Below are 20,153 nucleotides of genomic sequence, written 5' to 3' on the forward strand. Positions count from 1 at the left end.
AATATTTTTGTACAATTAAAATGATGGTAAATTTTATATATACAGTAAATATTTTATTTTAAAGTTTATTTTAAGCTAAGTTTTATTTTATACATTTTTAACGGTTTTAGTTAACTATAATAACACTGGCCCGAGTTGAGTTTGTTTCTATCTTTCCTCCAGAAGCGTCTGTGGTTTAATTGTAGAAAATTGAAAGTGTTTGTCACCTGCTGTCAGTCTGAGCTCTTCAGAAAAGGCTTTCAGTTCTTCAGAAACATAAATTATTTGTAAACTGGACGATGGTTTGAGCGCGGTCAGTGTGGTTTCGCTTCTGAAGCTTTGTGGAGGATTTAAACTGGGATTCTGATGTAGCCGCATTTTTATTCTCATCTCAAGTTAACCGTCCATGTCAGAAGTGTCATGTTAAAAGTAAAAGATGGGATTAGATGTATTTGTATCTGCGGTTCAGTGCTGTATTTGATGAATTAGGAAAGAAAGAGAACCATAAATGTCCAAGTATGGGTAAAAATACAATATTTGACACAATCTCTCTTTCTGAAGTTAACTGAAGTGAACTGTTTCAGAAGAAGCTTCACATTTCTGCCAGAGGATGGTGGGTTAAAGTAATGTGTTTTGCTCAGTATTCACAGCGCTGCTGGTTTTATTAACAGGATGAATGTGTGCTGTATTCTGTAAGACTGAGTTTAATGGCCTCTATCTCTGAGTTTAGTGCTTCTACACTTATCTCTCTCTCGCACCGGTATGCTGCCGTCAAACTCCACCAGCGGCACAGCAGTTTTTCTGTCAAAGGCCTCTGTTTAACACACTTAAAAATGATCTGACCTCTGTTGCACAAATTTGATTAATCAAATGCATGACTCAAATGCATACCAGGAATCTTTAGTATGTACTAAATCCTACAAAATGTAATAAAAACTATAGAGATAAACAGGACACTTTAAAAAAAAATAATTACAAATAAATGAATCCGTGACATTTACGGGTAAAATTCCGACAGCTCTGGTTACCAGAACTTCACTGTAAAAAATATGGTAGCAACATTTTAGGTTTTACAGACTTAACTTAAACTCATAATAAAATAATGTATTTCATTAACTGATATAATATTAATAAACCAACATATGGAAGTACTCATATCTATTTTGAACCACTGTAATGTGCTGATAACCACCAAAAACTGGTAGCGATGAGAAAGTCACATGATAATCCAAAGCTCATCACAAACAGCTTTTCATCGAGCTGAGGAGGGCAATAGTTATAGATATGGGGGTGCACAGTGTCATTCACAAACACTAATCCCCATCACGGTGATACTGAAATAATGCAATAAAGATTAATTTAACAACATTAGGTGTAAGATAAAACCCTAATGTATACAACTGATAGGAACTAATAAGAAACATAGTTATTTCAACAAAAATTAAAATCTAATATAAAGGGTCATGCATGACTTTTTCATTTTCACTTCCAAAAACAGCATTTTTGAAAGTATTTTATTGTAAAATTACATTAAATGTAATTACATTTATTTACTGTATATAGTATGGAAACTTAACCAATTAACAGGATTTAGTGTAGCATTTGTACAGTGATTAAATGATTAAAACTGGCAATAACGCACAACAAAATGACAAAAGGTTTCTCTAGAAGGAAAAGATAATTGTATTTATATACAGTATATATATATATATATATATATATATATATATATATATATATATATATATATATATATATATATATATATTAAAAAATATTAATGACAAATAAAATAGCACTCTCTTTTTAATAATTAATTAAATGGTTTATGTATGTCTTTACAACAAGTTTGATATACAGGGCTCTTTATATTATAACATTTACTAAAGAACCCTGTATATATATATATATATATATATATATATATATATATATGTGTGTGTGCGTGTGTGTGTGTGTATATATATATATTTGTTCTTAATATTATATTATAGTTTTTTTCAAAATAGTCTCTAAATACGTGTGCAATACGTGTTCAATAACTTTTTTTATAATTGTTTATAATTGCCATTTACATATGCATTTGGCAAATGTTTTAATCAAGCATGAATTGCATTGCATTCTGTTCATACAGTTTATGTAACAAATAACACTTAAAACAGTTTAAAGGTAATTAAACATACAGTATTTTTGTTTGTGATTCTGTTTGCAATATACGTAAACAATAGGTTGCCATAAGTATTACATGAAGTATTTGGTGTTTCCTCAGAAGTACTAAAACGCTCGTTAATGGAATCATTAAGGCACTGGAATCGTTAAAGGATCAGAATCACAGCCAGAATCATTAAATTCCTTACGATTCCCATCCGTTTTCAGCACTAACTAGAGCACGTCTCTTAAGAGCCGTAAGACAAAACTTCATTTTTATGAGAACATATTGAGATCACGATAAAACCATGCATTATAATGTCTCTCTGGGTTTGCACTGGTTTTTGATTATCACCTTTCCATATTGTGCTCAAGTTTGCCAATGTGGTTCAATATTTAAGAGTCTTTTATTGCAGTGGAAAGTCCCTGTGGCCATGATATCTGCACTTTAACTTCACTCTTCTATTGCTTTTTCTGTCAGAAATGTTTTTTTTTTGTTTTTTTTTATAGTAGAGATTAGAGATATATTGGCTGTTGAACAATCTTAAACAGTATAATAGGTATTTTGGCAGTTTGTAGTTTTGGCCTCTTTTTTTTGACACTTCCAGAAAGTAGGATGTCATTTCTGTCTGGTTCAGACGAGGTCTGCCGCTGAGCTCCATGTTTGGTAGTGAAATTAATGTGTGATATTCACAGCATCAGCTCATAAAATGGCAAACGCGCAAGATTAACAACAAGAGGTTCATATGCCATTATTCTCGTCACAACAGTTTTACATGACAAAGTGCTTTATTTAGTCTTCTGAGCTTCTTTCGATCCAGTGAGGAATAAAGTTCATGGAAAGAGTGAATGAGAGCAGACTGGAAACCTTAGGAAACTCTCCAAGTGTGTGTGTGTGTGTGTGTGTGTGTGTGGCACTGAATGATTTGTCAGGCGCGCAGACAGAGACTAAAGGTCTGCGAGGACATTCATTTGAAGCCAATGTGTGATGCAATACAACTTTTTTTTAAACTCCAGATTCCTCTAACATGTCGATATGTTCTCTCCGCAGCATGTCTGTTCAGGTACAATGGACTGTCCTTCATCTACCTCCTCTACCTCCTCCTCATCCCTCTGTTCCCCGAACCCTCCAGTGTAACCATGCAAGGTGAGAATCATCACTGCACCAGCACTAACTCTTCCCTAAGTGTCACAAATCTGATTCAGGAAGCGCATCTGTCTCCTCCTGAAACCAGCTTTAGTGCCTCATGCAGAAAATCCAATGGAGCAGAAGCATTAACAAAGCATTAATTGATGCAGCTACAGTCAGGAGAGCCTGTAGATTGTGAGGAGGAAGATCGAGATTTAGGATGCAGTGAAGGTTTGCTGGTCATGCTGAATAATAGATGAGAACATTATGGTAAATCTGTGTTAATCCGACGAGGCGAGGAAGATTTAAGCCTTAGAGAAACTGATCGGTGTGATTTTTATTCCCTTAATAGAATTGAGCTGTTGACCTCGATGAGGCCGATATGAATGACAACATATTGAAATGTTTCTCTCATAGTCTTTCAAAGAGCAAAGCATTATTTAAATGTCACGGCATAATGTGCAGGGATTAATTTTATGCACCAATTATGTTAGAATGTTAGTCAATTTAATTAAAGCCACACTACTATTTAAAAGTTTGGGTTAATGCTGCATTTACTTGATTAAAAATACAATAAAAAGATAAATATTTAGAAATATTATTACCATTGAAAATAACTGTTTTCTACTTGAATATCTGTTAAAATATAATTTATTTCTTTGATCAAACCTGTATTTTCAGCATCACTGTGTCTTCAATCTCACATGATCTTCACTGATTTACGGCTCAAGAAACATTTCTGATTATTATCAGTATTAAAAAAACTTGTGCTGCCTCATATTTTTGTGGAAACGGTGATACGTTTTATTTTTCAGGATTTACAGATGAATAGAAAGTTCGAAAGAACAGCATTTATTTGAAATATATATCATTTGTGGCCTCTTTCCTGTCACTTTTGATCAATTTAATGCATCTTTGTTGAAGAAAGTATTCGCTCTTTGAACAGTAGTGCATTTCAAATATGATCTAAATATTATCTCATTAGAGTGAATAATGATATTGTTTTCTGAACATCTCATCCATTTCTGCTCTGTTCATGGCAGCAGTTTTGTGCTCGGATGTTTGTTTTCTGATTGTTAATTATGTATAAGAGAAGGTTTTCGTGGAATAAGATGAAAGAGGAAGAGGACATGGACTTTTTTAAGTGGTCCACTTACACTCATCAATAGTTAAGCAGACCTGTGCTCATAGTAAGAGCAATGCATTCTGGGCTTCGCACAGATTTATCAAATGCTCATTTTTGGTGTGAATATGCAGATGTGAAACTATAAAGAAACAATATAATGGATGCTGGAGTTTTGCAATGATTTTGGGTTATGCAATTGCAAAACAGAAAGGTGTCTGTGTTTCAGTCAATATACAATAAGGTGGAAAAAGAGTTGTGTGCAAACTTGAAGATTTACACATGCACATTTGTACTTTTGCTTTTTTTTATGCAGATAAGGCTCAAAATGTCTGTCTTACTCTGGTCCTAAAATAATAATAAGATTGTAATTCACCTACGTTTACTTCCACTATATTACACTTAAATCCTAATTATGACAAACTATATATCGTTGGAAGGGTCTAAGACTCCTTAATAGATATTTTACCAATCTTTTTCGTTAAAAATTATGTAGGAAATGTAATAGGTTAATTTATGACAAGAGTGCAACCCAAAAACCTGCATCATAACAGGAGTTCAGACCTTTGTCAAATAACAGTCATCTTTGTTGCCTTTTTCTCTTTAGAAAATAATCAGAAATTATATATTCATCCTTTGAACCCCATTTTAAATTCAAACATTGCATTACCATGAAAATGGTACATCAAAATCATGTTACAAAATGTTTTCAGTCATGAATTATAAAAATGTAGGTTTGGATCATGCACTTTCAAGTCTATGTTCAAAAACAGTTAAGATGTTAAATTAAGTTCACTTTTGCATCCTGGTCACATTACATTTCACGTTTAAAGTGCAGGGGAAGTTATTTGTAGGACTAAAATATGCATAGAAAACTTTAAAATTATTAATTGAATATGCTTTTTTCAAAATAGTATAATAAATCTATATATAATTAACATACTATAATGACATTTAATATATATTTTTTATTATATATGTGTGTAGAAAAGTACTATGAATGAAGACAAGTTTCAATAATATCAATACTGATACTAATGAAAATTTGAGTACATATTTGGGGATAAAATGAGTAATTATCGACTTTTATTTTTACAGTAAGATTTATGCCATCATTTCAACATTTAAAAGGCCCAGATAGTTAATATATACAGTACAGACCAAACGTTTGGAAACATTACTATTTTTAATGTTTTTGAAAGAAGTTTCTTCTGCTCATCAAGCCTGCATTTATTTGATCAAAAATACAGAAAAAAATGTAATATTGTGATATATTATTACAATTTAAAATAATTGTTTTTAAATGTATTATACTTTAAATGATCATTTATTTCTGTGATGCAAAGCTGCATTTTTAGGATCATTATCACATGATCCTTTAGAAATCATTCTAATATGATGATTCATTATCAAAGTTGGAAACAGTTCTGCTGCTTAATATTTTTTCTGAACATGTGATACTTTTTTAGGATACTTTGATGAATAAAAAGAAAAAAAAAGAAGCTATGTTATTAAAATATAAATATTTTGTAATAACAATATACACTACTGGTCAGTAATTTGGGGTCAGTAATTTTTTTTCTTTCTTTTTTTTAAATAAAATCAATGCTTTTATTCAGCAAGGATGTGTTAAATTGATAAAAAGTGATAGTAAAGAAAATATATTATTAGAATATATATTATTAGATTTTTTTTTTATTTTGAATAAATGCAGTTCTTTTTAACCTTTTATTGATCAAATATATTAGACAGCAGAACTGTTTCCAACACTCATAATAAATCAGAATATTAGAATGATTTCTAAATGATCATGTGATAGACGGCTTCAACGGCAACAACATAAACAAACGTTACTGCGCATGCGCACTTTTGCAGACCTAACTTAACTTCCGGTAGACTTCCAAATAGAATCAATAACAACAGCCAAGTCCCTCTAGAGTAGATATTTTTTGATAACAAATAAAATATGTTTGCTGCGTGGATCAGGTGGACTTAATGAAAATGCTTATTCATTCTTTGCCAGCAGGAGATGTTTTAAAGCATAGACATAAAGCGCGAGAAATAGAGGTTTCCCCAGTAACAACAGCTGTAAACAAAGCAGAGCTGGTACGCTCAAACGCTGCTTTATCAGGCATATAACACGCAAGTCTTCCTTCAGAAATACAGCGAAATAAAAACACCTGTGCCTCGTTTTGATATTTAAACATATAAATGTACGGAATTATTATTATTAAACGTGCAGTACGTAACGTTACTCATGTTTATTCAACAAAGCCTTTTTGAAAATCGATCAGTTTTAAAATTGTGGCGAGTCTCCAAAAATAAATAAATGTATGGGAAACACATCCCACAGCACAACCACCTGACCCCAACTTCAGTCTACTCATCACCTTGACTTTAACTGAGTTTGTAGAAGGCACTGCAGCCAGACCGATATACACAACACAGACCGGAAGTTAACTTAGGTCCAGGCGCGTGCGCCCGATGAAACCGTCTATAGACTGGATGTTACATGTGACACTGAAGGCTGGACTAATGATGCTGAAAATTCAGCTTTGCATCACAGGAATAAATTATTTTTTTAAAGTATATTCAAATAGAAAACTATTATTTTAAGTTGTAATAATATTTCACAATATTACTGTTTTTTCTGTATTTTTGATCAAATAAATGCAGGCTTGATGAGCAGAAGAAACTTCTTTCAAAAACATTAAAAATAGTAATGTTTCCAAACTTTTGGTCTGTACTGTATATATATATATTGAATAATATGCAATTATCTGAGAAAATGTCCCTGGTATGTGATTTCGGTAATGTTTCTACTTATGAATCTCAGGTTTATGAAGCTTGAAGTGTTTATTTTAGTAAAAGGAGAAGGTTTTGGCGAGTGTTTTATCTGTGATGTCTGAAGCTGTGTCAGATATCGGCTGTATTTTTCTGTAATGTTATCTAAACACTGGGGCACTGGGAATATAGATAAGGGAGTTATTTTTTGTCATATTTATCTTGGCTTGATTCATCTTTGAGACTTACATCATGATGATAAAGCACAGTAATATTAAGGGTCTCATAGAGCATAATGCTGTAGGTATATGATTAAATAATAATTATAATCTCCATTTAAAATGGTGTTTTTACCCATTAGGCAGGTGATATTAAGCTTCACCTTCAGTCTCTGTTATGGAAGGTGATTTTAATCCAATACATTTACAAATTTGACAAAAGCTTTTAGCAATGAACTTGACGTTTTTACATGCACAAATGATCTTGAAGGAGTTTCTGTTGGAGATATAGCGTGACAACGAGGCTTATTTATATAATTTTATGTCAGTAGTCTGCTACAGTGTCATATAGATCTCATTGATTTACATTACAAGAATCAGAGTTAGCTTCTGGGCCTATTAATATACAGAGGTGGCTGAAACTGCACAGTCAATTGAAAGTTTTCGACGGTCAGGAGAGATGCAGTTAGCGTTTTTCTCCTTGTTGTCCTCCTCATGCATGCTTTTTAGTTTTTATTTGATAGGGATGAAATATAAGACGTGAATGAGTGTTCTGTTGGTGCTCAAAAAACAGGCATTAACAAGCCCTTCCTCCTGTTAGGAGAAAATTAGCTCAAATTGTTGAGCACACGGTGTTTTATAGAGTAAATCAAGACAAGCCATATCCCCGGCACAGGACAGATCTCGCAGCTAGCATCTAGCAACGCTTCTCACCGTCTGCTTTCTTATGATTATGTCTCACTTGAGGCTAAAATGATCTCCATTAGGAAGCATTACATACTGTATGATGGCGCTCGGGCCTGCGCCGCATCGGAAAATATCGATTGTTGGTAGAGAAAAACACTCTAAAAATACTTTAATACTTCATTTGACCTTGGTGTTCTGCTATTTGAGAGTGCTAAAACAAAGAGGCTCTCACGATTAGCTGCTGTTTGCTTGTAAGAACAACATCGGACGCCTGTGCTGAGGGAAATTAGCAACACCAACTCCATTAGCAGCATCTCAGATAGCACACGTGAAGCATTAAACACGCACACGTTCATGATTTCATTCAAACCCAAGGAAATATTGGGATTTTCATGAGTTATTATTATAATATTTTTTTTATAAAGAGCTTTGGTTTGCTTCTTTAGCCTGAAACTTGTTTGTTTGAACATTTCGTAAGATCTGGTTGGATAAATTCTGAATATTGCATTCCTGCTAATTCTTAAAATGTCTTTAAATTAGTGCTGTCAAACGCTTAATCGGGATTAATCGCATGCAAACAAGTTTTGTTTGCTTAATATATTTGTGTGTCTCTTTTTTATTTATATATATATATTTATATATATATTATATATTAAATATTTTTAAAAATATGAATGTCTAGATTCATATTTATATAATTTATATAATAAATAAATCTATTTAATATAGAAAACATAGCATATTTTTCTGAAATATATACATAAATGTGCTTAATTATATAAACATAATAAATATATACCGTACGCATGCATATATTTTGTAAAAACAAAAAAAAACTTTTATTTTGGATGCGATTAATCTACTTTAAATGTTTTTAATTCAGTTGAAATTTAAGGTTTTACATTTATGATGAGTAAATGATCTACTGTTGAAGAGTTGATGAATTAAGGTTTACATTATAGTGTTTATATTGTAATATGTTGTAGATAATTCCCTCATATTTTGGAATGAGCAGCTGGAGGTAGCATCTACATTTCAAAATAAGAGTCCTTCTGTATTTTGTGCTAGTTTATTAGTTCTGCATTATATATACAATATTTCTCCTTTTCTGGCTATTATTGGCATCTAATACAGATTTGACTAGTATTGGGACAATAAGTTTATTGCCTTTCTTTGAACACATTATTATCCTATCAACAAATGCCCTTATAAATTAGGTGATAATATGATTCATCAGCATGTCAGACACAAATCTTTACTGACCCTTGATGCTTGTTCCTGTGGCTTATTCTCTTCCAGGTTACACTGGACACTTGCTGAAGTCTTTATGCTTCTGCAGTATGACCTTTCTCTTCATCCACATCGTCTATCAAATCACCATCCACAGTTTGCTGGCTGCAAACTCTATCGATTCTGAATTCAACTGTAAGTTATGCTTTCTCTCAAAAACAAATATACAGAGTTTTCAGAAGGGTACATCAAAGTTGCCACAAGTTAATGCATGTGCCATAGTATATGTTGGTGACTAAAAAAAAGTTTTGCCTGCAGTATTTCAAAACTACTAGCGGAGCAAAGTTTTTTATTTTTTATTTTTTTATACATTTTTTTATTTTATGATTTGTATATATATTTTTGTTTCCAATTACATTTTTAATCTAATATTAAATTGAATATTTATATTTTAGCATTACCGTTTCATATTTTTCATAATTGTTTGCCTTATAATTTTTCATTTATTTTATTTATATATTTTTTAATCGTAATTTTAATATAATTGTATGTGCAATTTTTTTATTATTATTATTTCATGTTTTATTTCATCTTCATTTTTTATTTTATTTAACTTTTGAGTGAAATGTGACATTTTTTGTGAAATTCACTCAGTCAGCATATGACTGTAAAACCCTTATGGCAGATAGAGACCCCAGGCAATAAGTGTTTAATGAAGCTTTATGTATGTTTGTGTGACTGTGAAACAGCTCTTTATGCTGCATGAGCTCACTGTTTGATAGCAAAGCAAGTTATGAACAGTGTTGCGCGAGTGGGTCACACATCAGTTGAAGAAACGTAATTATTAGTCTTCATGTCTGTAAATAAAGACTGTAAAGAAGTCTAGAGTGTTCAGACAAGGACAGAGTTTTGCTCAGGGTCACTGACCTCAGAGGTGTTAGTGATCTCTGCATCGCTCCATTGACCACTTTCTGCTGACCATGCTTGTTTTATCATTGTACTGCCAGCTATGAATTATGGGTCAATGAAGGAGCCAAATTGGCAATATTTCTCTCTGACAGCTGACGCGGGGGAACATTACATTGAGATGTTGACATTTATAACCTCAAAATCAGCTAAAAATGACCATTTGTCTATATATAATTGTCTTATATATATATATATATATATATATATATATATATAATATTCTTTATGTATTTATGTTTTCTTTACATGTTTTTACATTATTTATTTAATTATTTTTTAATTGAAAATATTTTTCTCTGACAACCAGCACGGGTACATTAGATAAAAAAGAATAATAATAATAAAAAAAAAAAAAAAAAACTTATCAAATTAGAATTAGTCAAGAGTGCTGGCTAAAAATTTCAAGCAAGCATTTTTTTTATTTTTTTATTTGTATTAATGTTTCTAGTTCCTGTTTTATTTACAATTCTTAATTGTATTTTTTTACTTTGCACCTATATTTTTCGTCTCAGTTACTGTTTTTGTTCTTGATACTTTGGAAATATTGTATGTAAAACATTTATGCCAAAAATGAACATGAAAAGAATAGCATAGGAAAATATTTTAAACACGAACAGCATTACAAATATATTTTAATTCAATCCACATTTAATGTGCTGAAAAAGTTGTGCTTATGTCAAATCAAGAAGAGATGGTTTGTATGTCTACTTTAACTTTAAATAACCGTGCGGGAGGCTTATGGGAAATGTGCCACTTAGATTTGTCTTTGCCCTCCCAATTCTTCTCGTCTGAATAATGAAAACATTACTCACGTCCCGCTGAGACCGGAGACTATTTACTGTTTCTAATGTTTCGATTCTGGGAATGACAAAAGCATTTAACTTTCTTATAACCCTTTTCAGAGCTGATGATTAGATATTTTTGTTTTACTTAGACCCTTTCACTTCTGTCCTGGTGTGACTTTTGAACTCAGTAAGTGTTCATCTGTACCAGCATGTGTTCATTCTGCGTAACCATTGCCCACATCCCTTAATCTAACCAAAATATCTAAACTTAACCACTACCTTATTAACTATTAATGAGCAGTAATTAGGAGTTTATTAACACAAAATCATAGTTGATACTTCCTTAATAGTGAGAATCTGACTTTAAAATAAAGTGTAAATGTAATCGTTTTTAATAAATAAGGACTAGTTTATTAATACTTACCAGAGTACTATTTAAAAAGATACTAGCGGTCACTATTAAAATACATTGAAGTACAATGACAGATCCATATAGAAGTCAACAGATACAATTTGAAATGTGTTACCAATAACAAAAAAATAGTTGGTCGCCATTCAAATAAGTACTAATATCTATTTAAGAGGTACTAGTATCTAATTAAGTATTAGTATACTGTATACTAGTATTCAATGAATAAGGACTAGTATATAAGGAATGAGTACTAGTACCTAATGAATACATACTAGTTTCTAATGAATAAGTACAAGTATCTACTTATTGAGTACTAGGATTTAATGACTGAGTACTAGTATTTAATGAATGAGTACTAGTATTTAATGAATGAGTACTAGTATTTAATGAATGAGTACTAGTATCCAATGAACTTGGACCAGTATCTAAAGGTATTGTAATATCTAATGAATAACTACCAGTATCTACTAAATGAGTACTAGTATTTTATGGATGAGTACTAGTGTTTAATGACTGAGTCCTAGTATTTAATGAATGAGTACTAGTATCCAATGAATTGGGACCAGTATCTAATGGTATTGTAGTATCTAATGAATAAGTACTAGTACCTAATGAATAGATACTATTTACTAATAAATAAGTACCAGTATCTATTAAATGAGTACTAGTATTTAATGACTGAGTACTAGTATTTAATGAATGAGTACTAGTATCCAATGATTGGTACCAGTATCTAATGGTATTGTAATGTCTAATGAATAAGTACTAGTGTCTAAAGAATGAGTACTAGTACCTATTGAATATATACTAATTTCTTATAAAAAATGTACCAGTATCTACTAAATGAGTATTAGTATTTAATGGATGAGGACTTGTGTTAAATGAATGAGTACTAATGTTTAATTACTGAGTACTAGTGTTTAATGAATGAGTACTAGAATTCAACGGATGAGTACCAGTGTTTAATGAATGAGTACTAGTATTCAATGAATGAGTACTAGTGTTAAATGAATGAGTACTAGTATCCAATTAATTGGTACCGGTATCTAATGCCATATAGTATCTAAATGAATAAGTACTAGTGTCTAAAGAATGAGTACTAGTACCTAATGAATATAAACTAATGTCTTATGAATATATACCAGCATCTACTAAATGAGTAATAGTATTTAATGACTGAGTACTAGTAATTAATGAATGAGTACTAGTATCCAATTATTGCTACCAGTATCTACTTGTATTGTAATGTCTAATGAATAAGTACTAGTGTCTAAAGAATGAGTACTAGTACCAAATGAATATATACTAATTTCTCATAAAAATGACTTGTGTTTAATGAATGAGTACTAGTGTTTAATTACTGAGTACTAGTGTTTAATGAATGAGTACTAGTATTAAACGGATGAGTACTAGTGTTTAATGAATGAGTACTAGTATTAAACGGATGAGTACTAGTGTTTAATGAATGAGTACTAGTATTCAATGAATGATCACTAGTGTTTAATTACTGAGTACTAGTGTTTAATGAATGAGTACTAGTGTTTAATGAATGAGTACTAGTATCCAATGAATTGGTACCAGTATCTAATGGTATTGTAGTATCTAATGAATGAGTACCAGTATCTAATCAAATAACTACTAGAATCTAATAAGTACTGGTGTATAATGAGTACTAGAATCTAATGAATGAGTATCTAATGAATAAGTAGGCTACTAGTAGTTTTTAAAAAGGTACTTGCTCCTTAGAAATACGCACTAGTAGCAAATAAATAAGTATTAATACCTAATGGAATAAATACTAGTAACTAAAAAATAAGTACTAGTAGCATAAAAATAGATACTAGTATGTTTTATAGATGAAATGTTCAGTTAAATACCATAACCCAGATAGTCATCATGGAGTATTAGTCAGATTGATTGTAATATTGTTGAATTTTGATGGGTTTCTATCCTCCTTGATGGGATGAAATGAATTCCATTCGTCTTGTCGTGATAAGCGATACATGGTGTTTTCCCTTTTTCTAAAAATAGATATTCATAATAATTGCATCCACACATTCAGTTGGTGTCATTAGACAAACATCCAGTCAGTGTAATATTGTCCGTCAGTGTAATGTTGAGTTGAATCCAGGCAGTGAGTCTGTAAGAGACTTCAGTCTCAAAGGCTATTCAATACCTAATTACTCTCCTAATTTACTAAGAACACAGTCTGACGCATTGATTTGCGATTACTGTAAATAATACAGACACATCTGAAGTTGAGCTCATTTTCCTTTGGCAGCTCTAACGGATGTCCGACATTAAAGCAGTAGGCCGTGCTTTACAGTGATTTTACAGTGAATATAATATTTGAATGGCTTTATTTGTATACATCTTAGAAATCAGCTAAATAAAATAAAAGAGAAAATTGTAATTAAAGATAGAAAGCAGTTCTCATTTAAAAAAACAGAAGATGGATAAAATATAGATATAAAACAATGTTAAAAAATTATTAATTATATCAATATGACTATACTGGTTTCAGTTATTTTTTCTGTATGCATTTACAGTATGTATCTATTTTAATGTTATATTGGTAAATTTTTTATTATTTCTATATGTGTTTCTTTTTTATTTTCATAAAAAATAGTATTATATCAAACTGACTATATTGGTATCAGTTATATTTTATGTATAATTTAAAAAATATTTTTATTTAATTACATTATTTTAAGATTTTAATTATTACATTTTTTAAATAATTTATTTTTATATTTAATTCGATTGAATTAATTATTTTTATTGTAATATTTAATATCATTGTTTAATATAATATAATGATTTATTAAATCAGCTAGACAAAATAAAGAGCAAAGGGCAAGTTAGGGTAGAAAAGTGCTTCTCTTTAAATCGAACGTCCCGCTATCTTTAAAGATTACTTGTCATCTCATCACATTAATCGTCTCTAGATGCACTTATTCAGTCAGAAATGACCCACAGTGACCCTGTAGTTTGACAAAGCAAATCTCCTTGGCTCTTGTCATTGTTTTATGAAAGCCATGCGCTTTCAGAGTCAGTGTGCTGGAAAATCTTATACAATGGGTAGTAAAGCTTTATCTTTTCTATTTACCAGGTTCAGCGTGGGAGAAGTCAATACGACAGATTGGTTTCGAGAGGTGAGTCCAAGCGCTTATTTTAATCACAAGCCTATAAACTGCCTTGGAAACATTTTATGAAAGTTTCATTTCATGCCTGTTTATCAAACTCTCACATGTTGCTATTGTGAATGTGAAAGGTTTTTAATTGGAAATGTTTTTACTGCGCGAAGTCTCTTGGTCTGTCTTTTACAACTGCTTCTTTATAGAAAGACACTAAACCTGCAACAAGCACTGCAAAAACAACCCTGATTATTGATTGAGTTTTTATGGAAAACTTTGAGGAGGAAAGGAGAGAGTATTGTTGCTATCAGAGATATATGTCTATATAGGTTTGCACATTTTTATTTCCGTTTTAGATCCTTTTAAACAAGTTACACACATAAATAATACTAATCAATAAAAAAAAGTAAAAATAATAATAAAAAACATATGATGATGATGATTATTATTTGTATAGTAGTATAGTAGTATAGTATATATCACTATATAGTAGTAGTAGTATATAAATAATAATAAATACATTGCATTTATTTTATTTATTATATTTCAATAAACAAATTAAAGCATTTTTTTGTCTTTGGGGTTTAAGTTAAATAAAATAACTCTGTCTATGATTTTTTGTTGTAAAAATTAACATTATCAGTCAAAATAATAATATTAACTGTATTTTATATATAATCTACATATAAACTGTATATATATAAAAATGCACTGTATTTTATATATAATCATTTCTTATTTTTAACTGTTTTAAATTCATTTTAAATCCATTTTTAAATCATTTAAAAAGTTTTAAGTTGTGATAATTTTTTGTGAATGAATGAATGCTATATAAATAAATTTGCCTTGCCTAGAAAAATACATTACCATTTAGTGATATTAACCTTTCGAATAGAAGTACAGCCCAGTGCAACTAGTTTTGTTTTCTAGTGCGGTACTGTAAGGATATTGTTTTCCTTAAGTTTATTCCCAACACACAAAATCACTTAGAAGCGTGTAATATCTTGCACAGATAAGAGGGATGTGTTTTCAGCTTGAAGTACTTCAGCAAACAGAGACGGATAACATTACGCTCCACTTACGCTGCGGCCAGCTGTCTGCCATCCAGCAGCACGGCTCCAAACTTCAGCCTCCAAACCAGCGCTTCCCCTGATGAACACCAAACCCAATTAAACCTGACCCACTGTTGACAGCCTGATTTTTCAAGGCCTATACCTTGATGTTTGTGTGCGCTAGCCTGACTGTGATTGGGTTAAGTGCGGTTTCCTGAGTACGGGAATCTACACCTGCACCTTTTTCCAAGCAGCGCTGGTCGGATGGCTCGATTCACCATAAGTGGCAGGAAGTTCGGCTGTAAACTGTTTATATTCCTAATTGACCTGTTAGTTGAGCGAAGACATTTATCTGTGACATAACGGCCCGCTGATGTCTCTCTGCTCTACCGACCGGCAGGGAATCATGAGCGAAATGAGGATGTTTAGGGTCTGAAAATCATCGATAAGAGTCGATATTAAGAAGATAATTTAGTGGAAGAGAGAGATCCTGAAGACACATCCACCAAAATGGACATTAAAATGATGCCAAAAGAGCTCTTAAAGCTGTTGTGTTTGTGATATGCAAATCACAATTAGAATTTATTAACGTATTGATTTTATTTTATTTATTTTAAAATGTTCAACAACTAATATAGAAATTAATGCAAAAGTTATTGCAAAAGAGGGTGAGATGCCTAGCAGTGTAGTTTTATTTACAATCTGCAAACAATCACTCATCGAGACATTGCATTGAGTTTTTTCTCTTTTTTCCTTTTTTTTAAATGTACAGTCTACAAACAATCACTCTGCATTTCAATAATTCAATAAATCATCTATTGTAAACCCAATACTTAAAATCAAGTAGTGACCTTTGTTTTTTTAACTGATATATTGGTAAGTTTGGTACAGATACAGTAAAGTCATCTGTTTACTCAATACTTAACTTGATATTCCTCATACAGGACTGTATCAAACACATCATGTGAAGTCTGATGCCTAATGAAACATGCATTTCTATTGTATTTCTAGATGCATGCATAACGCACGCTTTAGGACCCCTCAGGACACATATAGTTTCTGTCCAGAGTAAAATTATATATTATATATGCACATCAATCATCCATACATCTCCGATTATTGTGTTCACCGTATATTTTCCTTCATTATAACGGTTTTTCATTGTCTGAATGATCAACAATACATTGGCTCCTTCATTCAGACCTGTTTTGACTAATGCACCCGACACAGACTAAGCACTTCAGGACTTCATTTCACCCTCATGTGAGTTTCAGAAGAACCCAGTATGTGTTTTATGAGAAATATTTATACTCTTTTAATATGGTGCAAGTCTGATTTTATTGAAGTGGGTGGGGAGGATATAAAACGGCGCACAACAGATGTGTGAGAAGCTCGAGCTGGAAAATGCTGCCGGAAAAATCTGCGTTCTCACAAGTGTTTTCCGCCCTCACAGATGGCCTGCGGTTTAACAGGAATTCTGGCGATGCTAGTTTGTTTGTTATAATCCCAATCACCTGTAACGTTCACGTGAATACTGCACTACTGTTTAAAGAGAAATGTATGTGGAAGAATGATGTTTATGCTTCAGTAACTGTGTGCTGTCTGTGTTTGTAGTGTTATTGGTGCAGATGCAGGCAATGGTATCCGAGTCTTCCTGCCGGACATTGGGATGTTCATGGCCAGTCTGTCCGTGTGGCTGCTGTGCAGAAAGCTGGTCCACAAGCGTCCCAGTGAAGAAATGGCGCAGGACAACCATGACTTTGAGCCTGAGGAGAAGGTGGGTCAGGGTTCCTTCATGCATGATAAATAACTCAAACACACACCTTCTGCTCGTGTCACACACCTGCACACAAACACTGAGCACATGTGCCATCCAGGAATTTGCATGAAAATTTGATAGATACATTCATGCACACAAATCGTATTCATTAATTAATCATGAAATTTTATAAAAATAAAGGATTTAATAAATAAAAATATATATATTTTTTTACTTATTAATACTACTACTAATAATAATCATTCTTCTTCTACTAATTCTATTTATAAAACTAATTCTAATTATTCTACCAGAATATTTTTTATTTATTCGCAAAAGTTTATTTATAGTAATTACAGTGCAACAATACATTTTGTTTTATAAAATAATATTTGTATGATATAGCTAGTATATAGCAACCAGAACATAATAAAAATAATAACAACAATAATAATAATAATAATTAATATTATTATTATTATTATTATTAATTAAATAAAACTTAACAAATACATATTAATTATGAATACTTCAAAAACAACAAAAGCAATAATAATATGATAATAATAATGATAATTATAATAATAATAATAATTATTATTATTATCATTATTATTATGTCTGTTGCCTAGAAACCAAACCCAACGCTAGAATTAATTCTTGTAGTTTTTAATTAATTAATTAATTGTATTTTATTTTATTTTTATGTGGTCCAGTATTTTTGAATAATAACTTTTGATTGACTTTTGTCCCAGATGATTATTTCTTACTGTGCTCACATCAGCCCATGCTTTCAGTCTTCTCACATAATAAAATAATTTCAACTAAATCTACAGTATACTTAATATTTGATAAGTAGCAATGCAATAAATAGTATAACGTACTGTCAGCCGTTTATTATCACTAAATAAATCAGTACATGTATGTGTACAATAAGGACATATGCATTGTGTGTGGATGAATGGAAGTTTGCATGTATTGCCAGCTCAGTAGAAGTGTTGTTAAAGAACTTTACTGTGTGAAATGTCATAATCACATTTTTCTGAACTCCACCCAAGTAACAGCTTTCCGACCTTTTGTTTTCCCAGAGCGAAAGCCTTACAAAACTCATGCACTGTATATCATGAGAACAGGTTTATTACAATATAATATAGCATGAGGAGAAACAATTTTTTTAATAGACTTGTAAAACACCTCATAAGTATATTCTAGCTTTCCTCATGTAACCAACTTGATATCATACGCTTTTTGATATCTATAGAAATGCTAAATAGCAACTTTGTTAATTTAATGTAATAATTTAATTAAATTATTATATGATCGGTAGTCTTTGGTTTACATAACACTCGCAGAAAATCTTCTAAATGTTTGTTTTTGTCAACTCTAGAGTATACTGTATAGATTAGACATAAACTATTCACAGAACTGTTTTTACTTTAAATACATCTGTATACCAGAAGACATTAATAAAGTTAAAGTTATTAAGAGACTCACTGGAGGTGTAAAGAATTGCCTCTAGAGAAATGCTGTAGCTAAACGTTTACTGGTGTTTATGTGCTACTGTGAACAGGAAGTAGTTTCCTGTGCTGAAGGCCATACATATGGAGCCATTAAGGTTAGATGATCTTATTATTTGAGTCTGAGATCAGAGTTAATCTGAACCAGATGAAACAACTTAAACAGACAAATGTCCTTAAACTGCTGACTGCCTAAAATTTGATCTAGTATATCAGACAGTGTATAGAAAAACATTGAGTCATGCATTTTTTATTCTATTTTTGTACTGTCAATTGTATCTTTCATCTGTTTTATTTCAAGTTTAAAAAGTACTTTATTTATTTATTAATTTACTTAAAAGCAGTCATTAAAATTAAATAGTAAAATAAATTAATTGTAAAAAATAAATTAATTTAAAATTACATTATTATTATTATTATTATTATTATTATTATTATTATTATTATTATTATTATCTGTTCTTTAGAAACCAAACCCAGTCTCAAACTCAACTTAATAATCATAAATTTAGTTACAATAATTGCAATAATTATTATTATAATTATTATAATAATTATTTTTAATAAATACATTATTAATTTATTAACCTAATAATATTATTATTATTAATTGTATTATTATTATTAGGCCATATAATTCTAACACGTTTGTTTGTTTATTTAGATAGTTATAACTATAAATTATTATAGACTAATAAAAATGAGAAAAACACTAAAAATACTAAAACCTTAAAAATCTAAATGTAAACAGAAAATATAAAAGCATGAAATAGTTAAACTGTTTATTTTTATTATTAACATTTCAGTTCGTTAACATTTACACATCACATATGAGTTTGCATTCATACAGTAACTGTGCATGATTCTTATGTTCTGTGATCAAACACAGGAGGAGGATGACGAGAAAGTGGAAGATGATGATGATGAGGAGGAGGAGGAGGAGGAGATGCTCTATGACGAGGACTTTGATGCAGAAGACGAGGCAGAGGAAGAGGCTGTGGACGGAGGAGGTCTGGAGGAGGAAGAGGAGGAGGAGGAGGAGGAGGTGCAGGAGAGCACAAAGATGAAGATTCTGCGCAGAGTAGCAGGACTCGCAAATAAACTCAAAGAGATCATCGGTAACCTCATCACAACCGCTGGACAAGTGGTGGTTACCATTCTACTGGGATTAACAGGTGAGCATGTGGGAGACATGTTTTCATATACACCACCATTCAAATGTGT

At 31.3% G+C, this 20,153-nt stretch overlaps 1 protein-coding gene across 1 annotated transcript in view; it reads left to right on the forward strand.

The window, feature by feature from the left end:
- Positions 1–20,153, forward strand: part of LOC132096943 (piezo-type mechanosensitive ion channel component 2-like) — a 79,396-nt gene that overhangs the window by 5,551 nt on the left and 53,692 nt on the right. The window contains exons 2-6 of the mRNA XM_059502628.1: positions 3,179–3,274; positions 9,368–9,493; positions 14,577–14,619; positions 17,268–17,430; positions 19,819–20,104. Of these exons, the coding sequence (XP_059358611.1) occupies positions 3,179–3,274; positions 9,368–9,493; positions 14,577–14,619; positions 17,268–17,430; positions 19,819–20,104 (714 nt within the window). The remainder of the gene's footprint in view (positions 1–3,178; positions 3,275–9,367; positions 9,494–14,576; positions 14,620–17,267; positions 17,431–19,818; positions 20,105–20,153) is intronic.

This window comes from Carassius carassius, chromosome 20 (assembly GCF_963082965.1).
Source record: "Carassius carassius chromosome 20, fCarCar2.1, whole genome shotgun sequence".
In the NCBI taxonomy this organism is placed as follows: domain Eukaryota; kingdom Metazoa; phylum Chordata; class Actinopteri; order Cypriniformes; family Cyprinidae; genus Carassius; species Carassius carassius.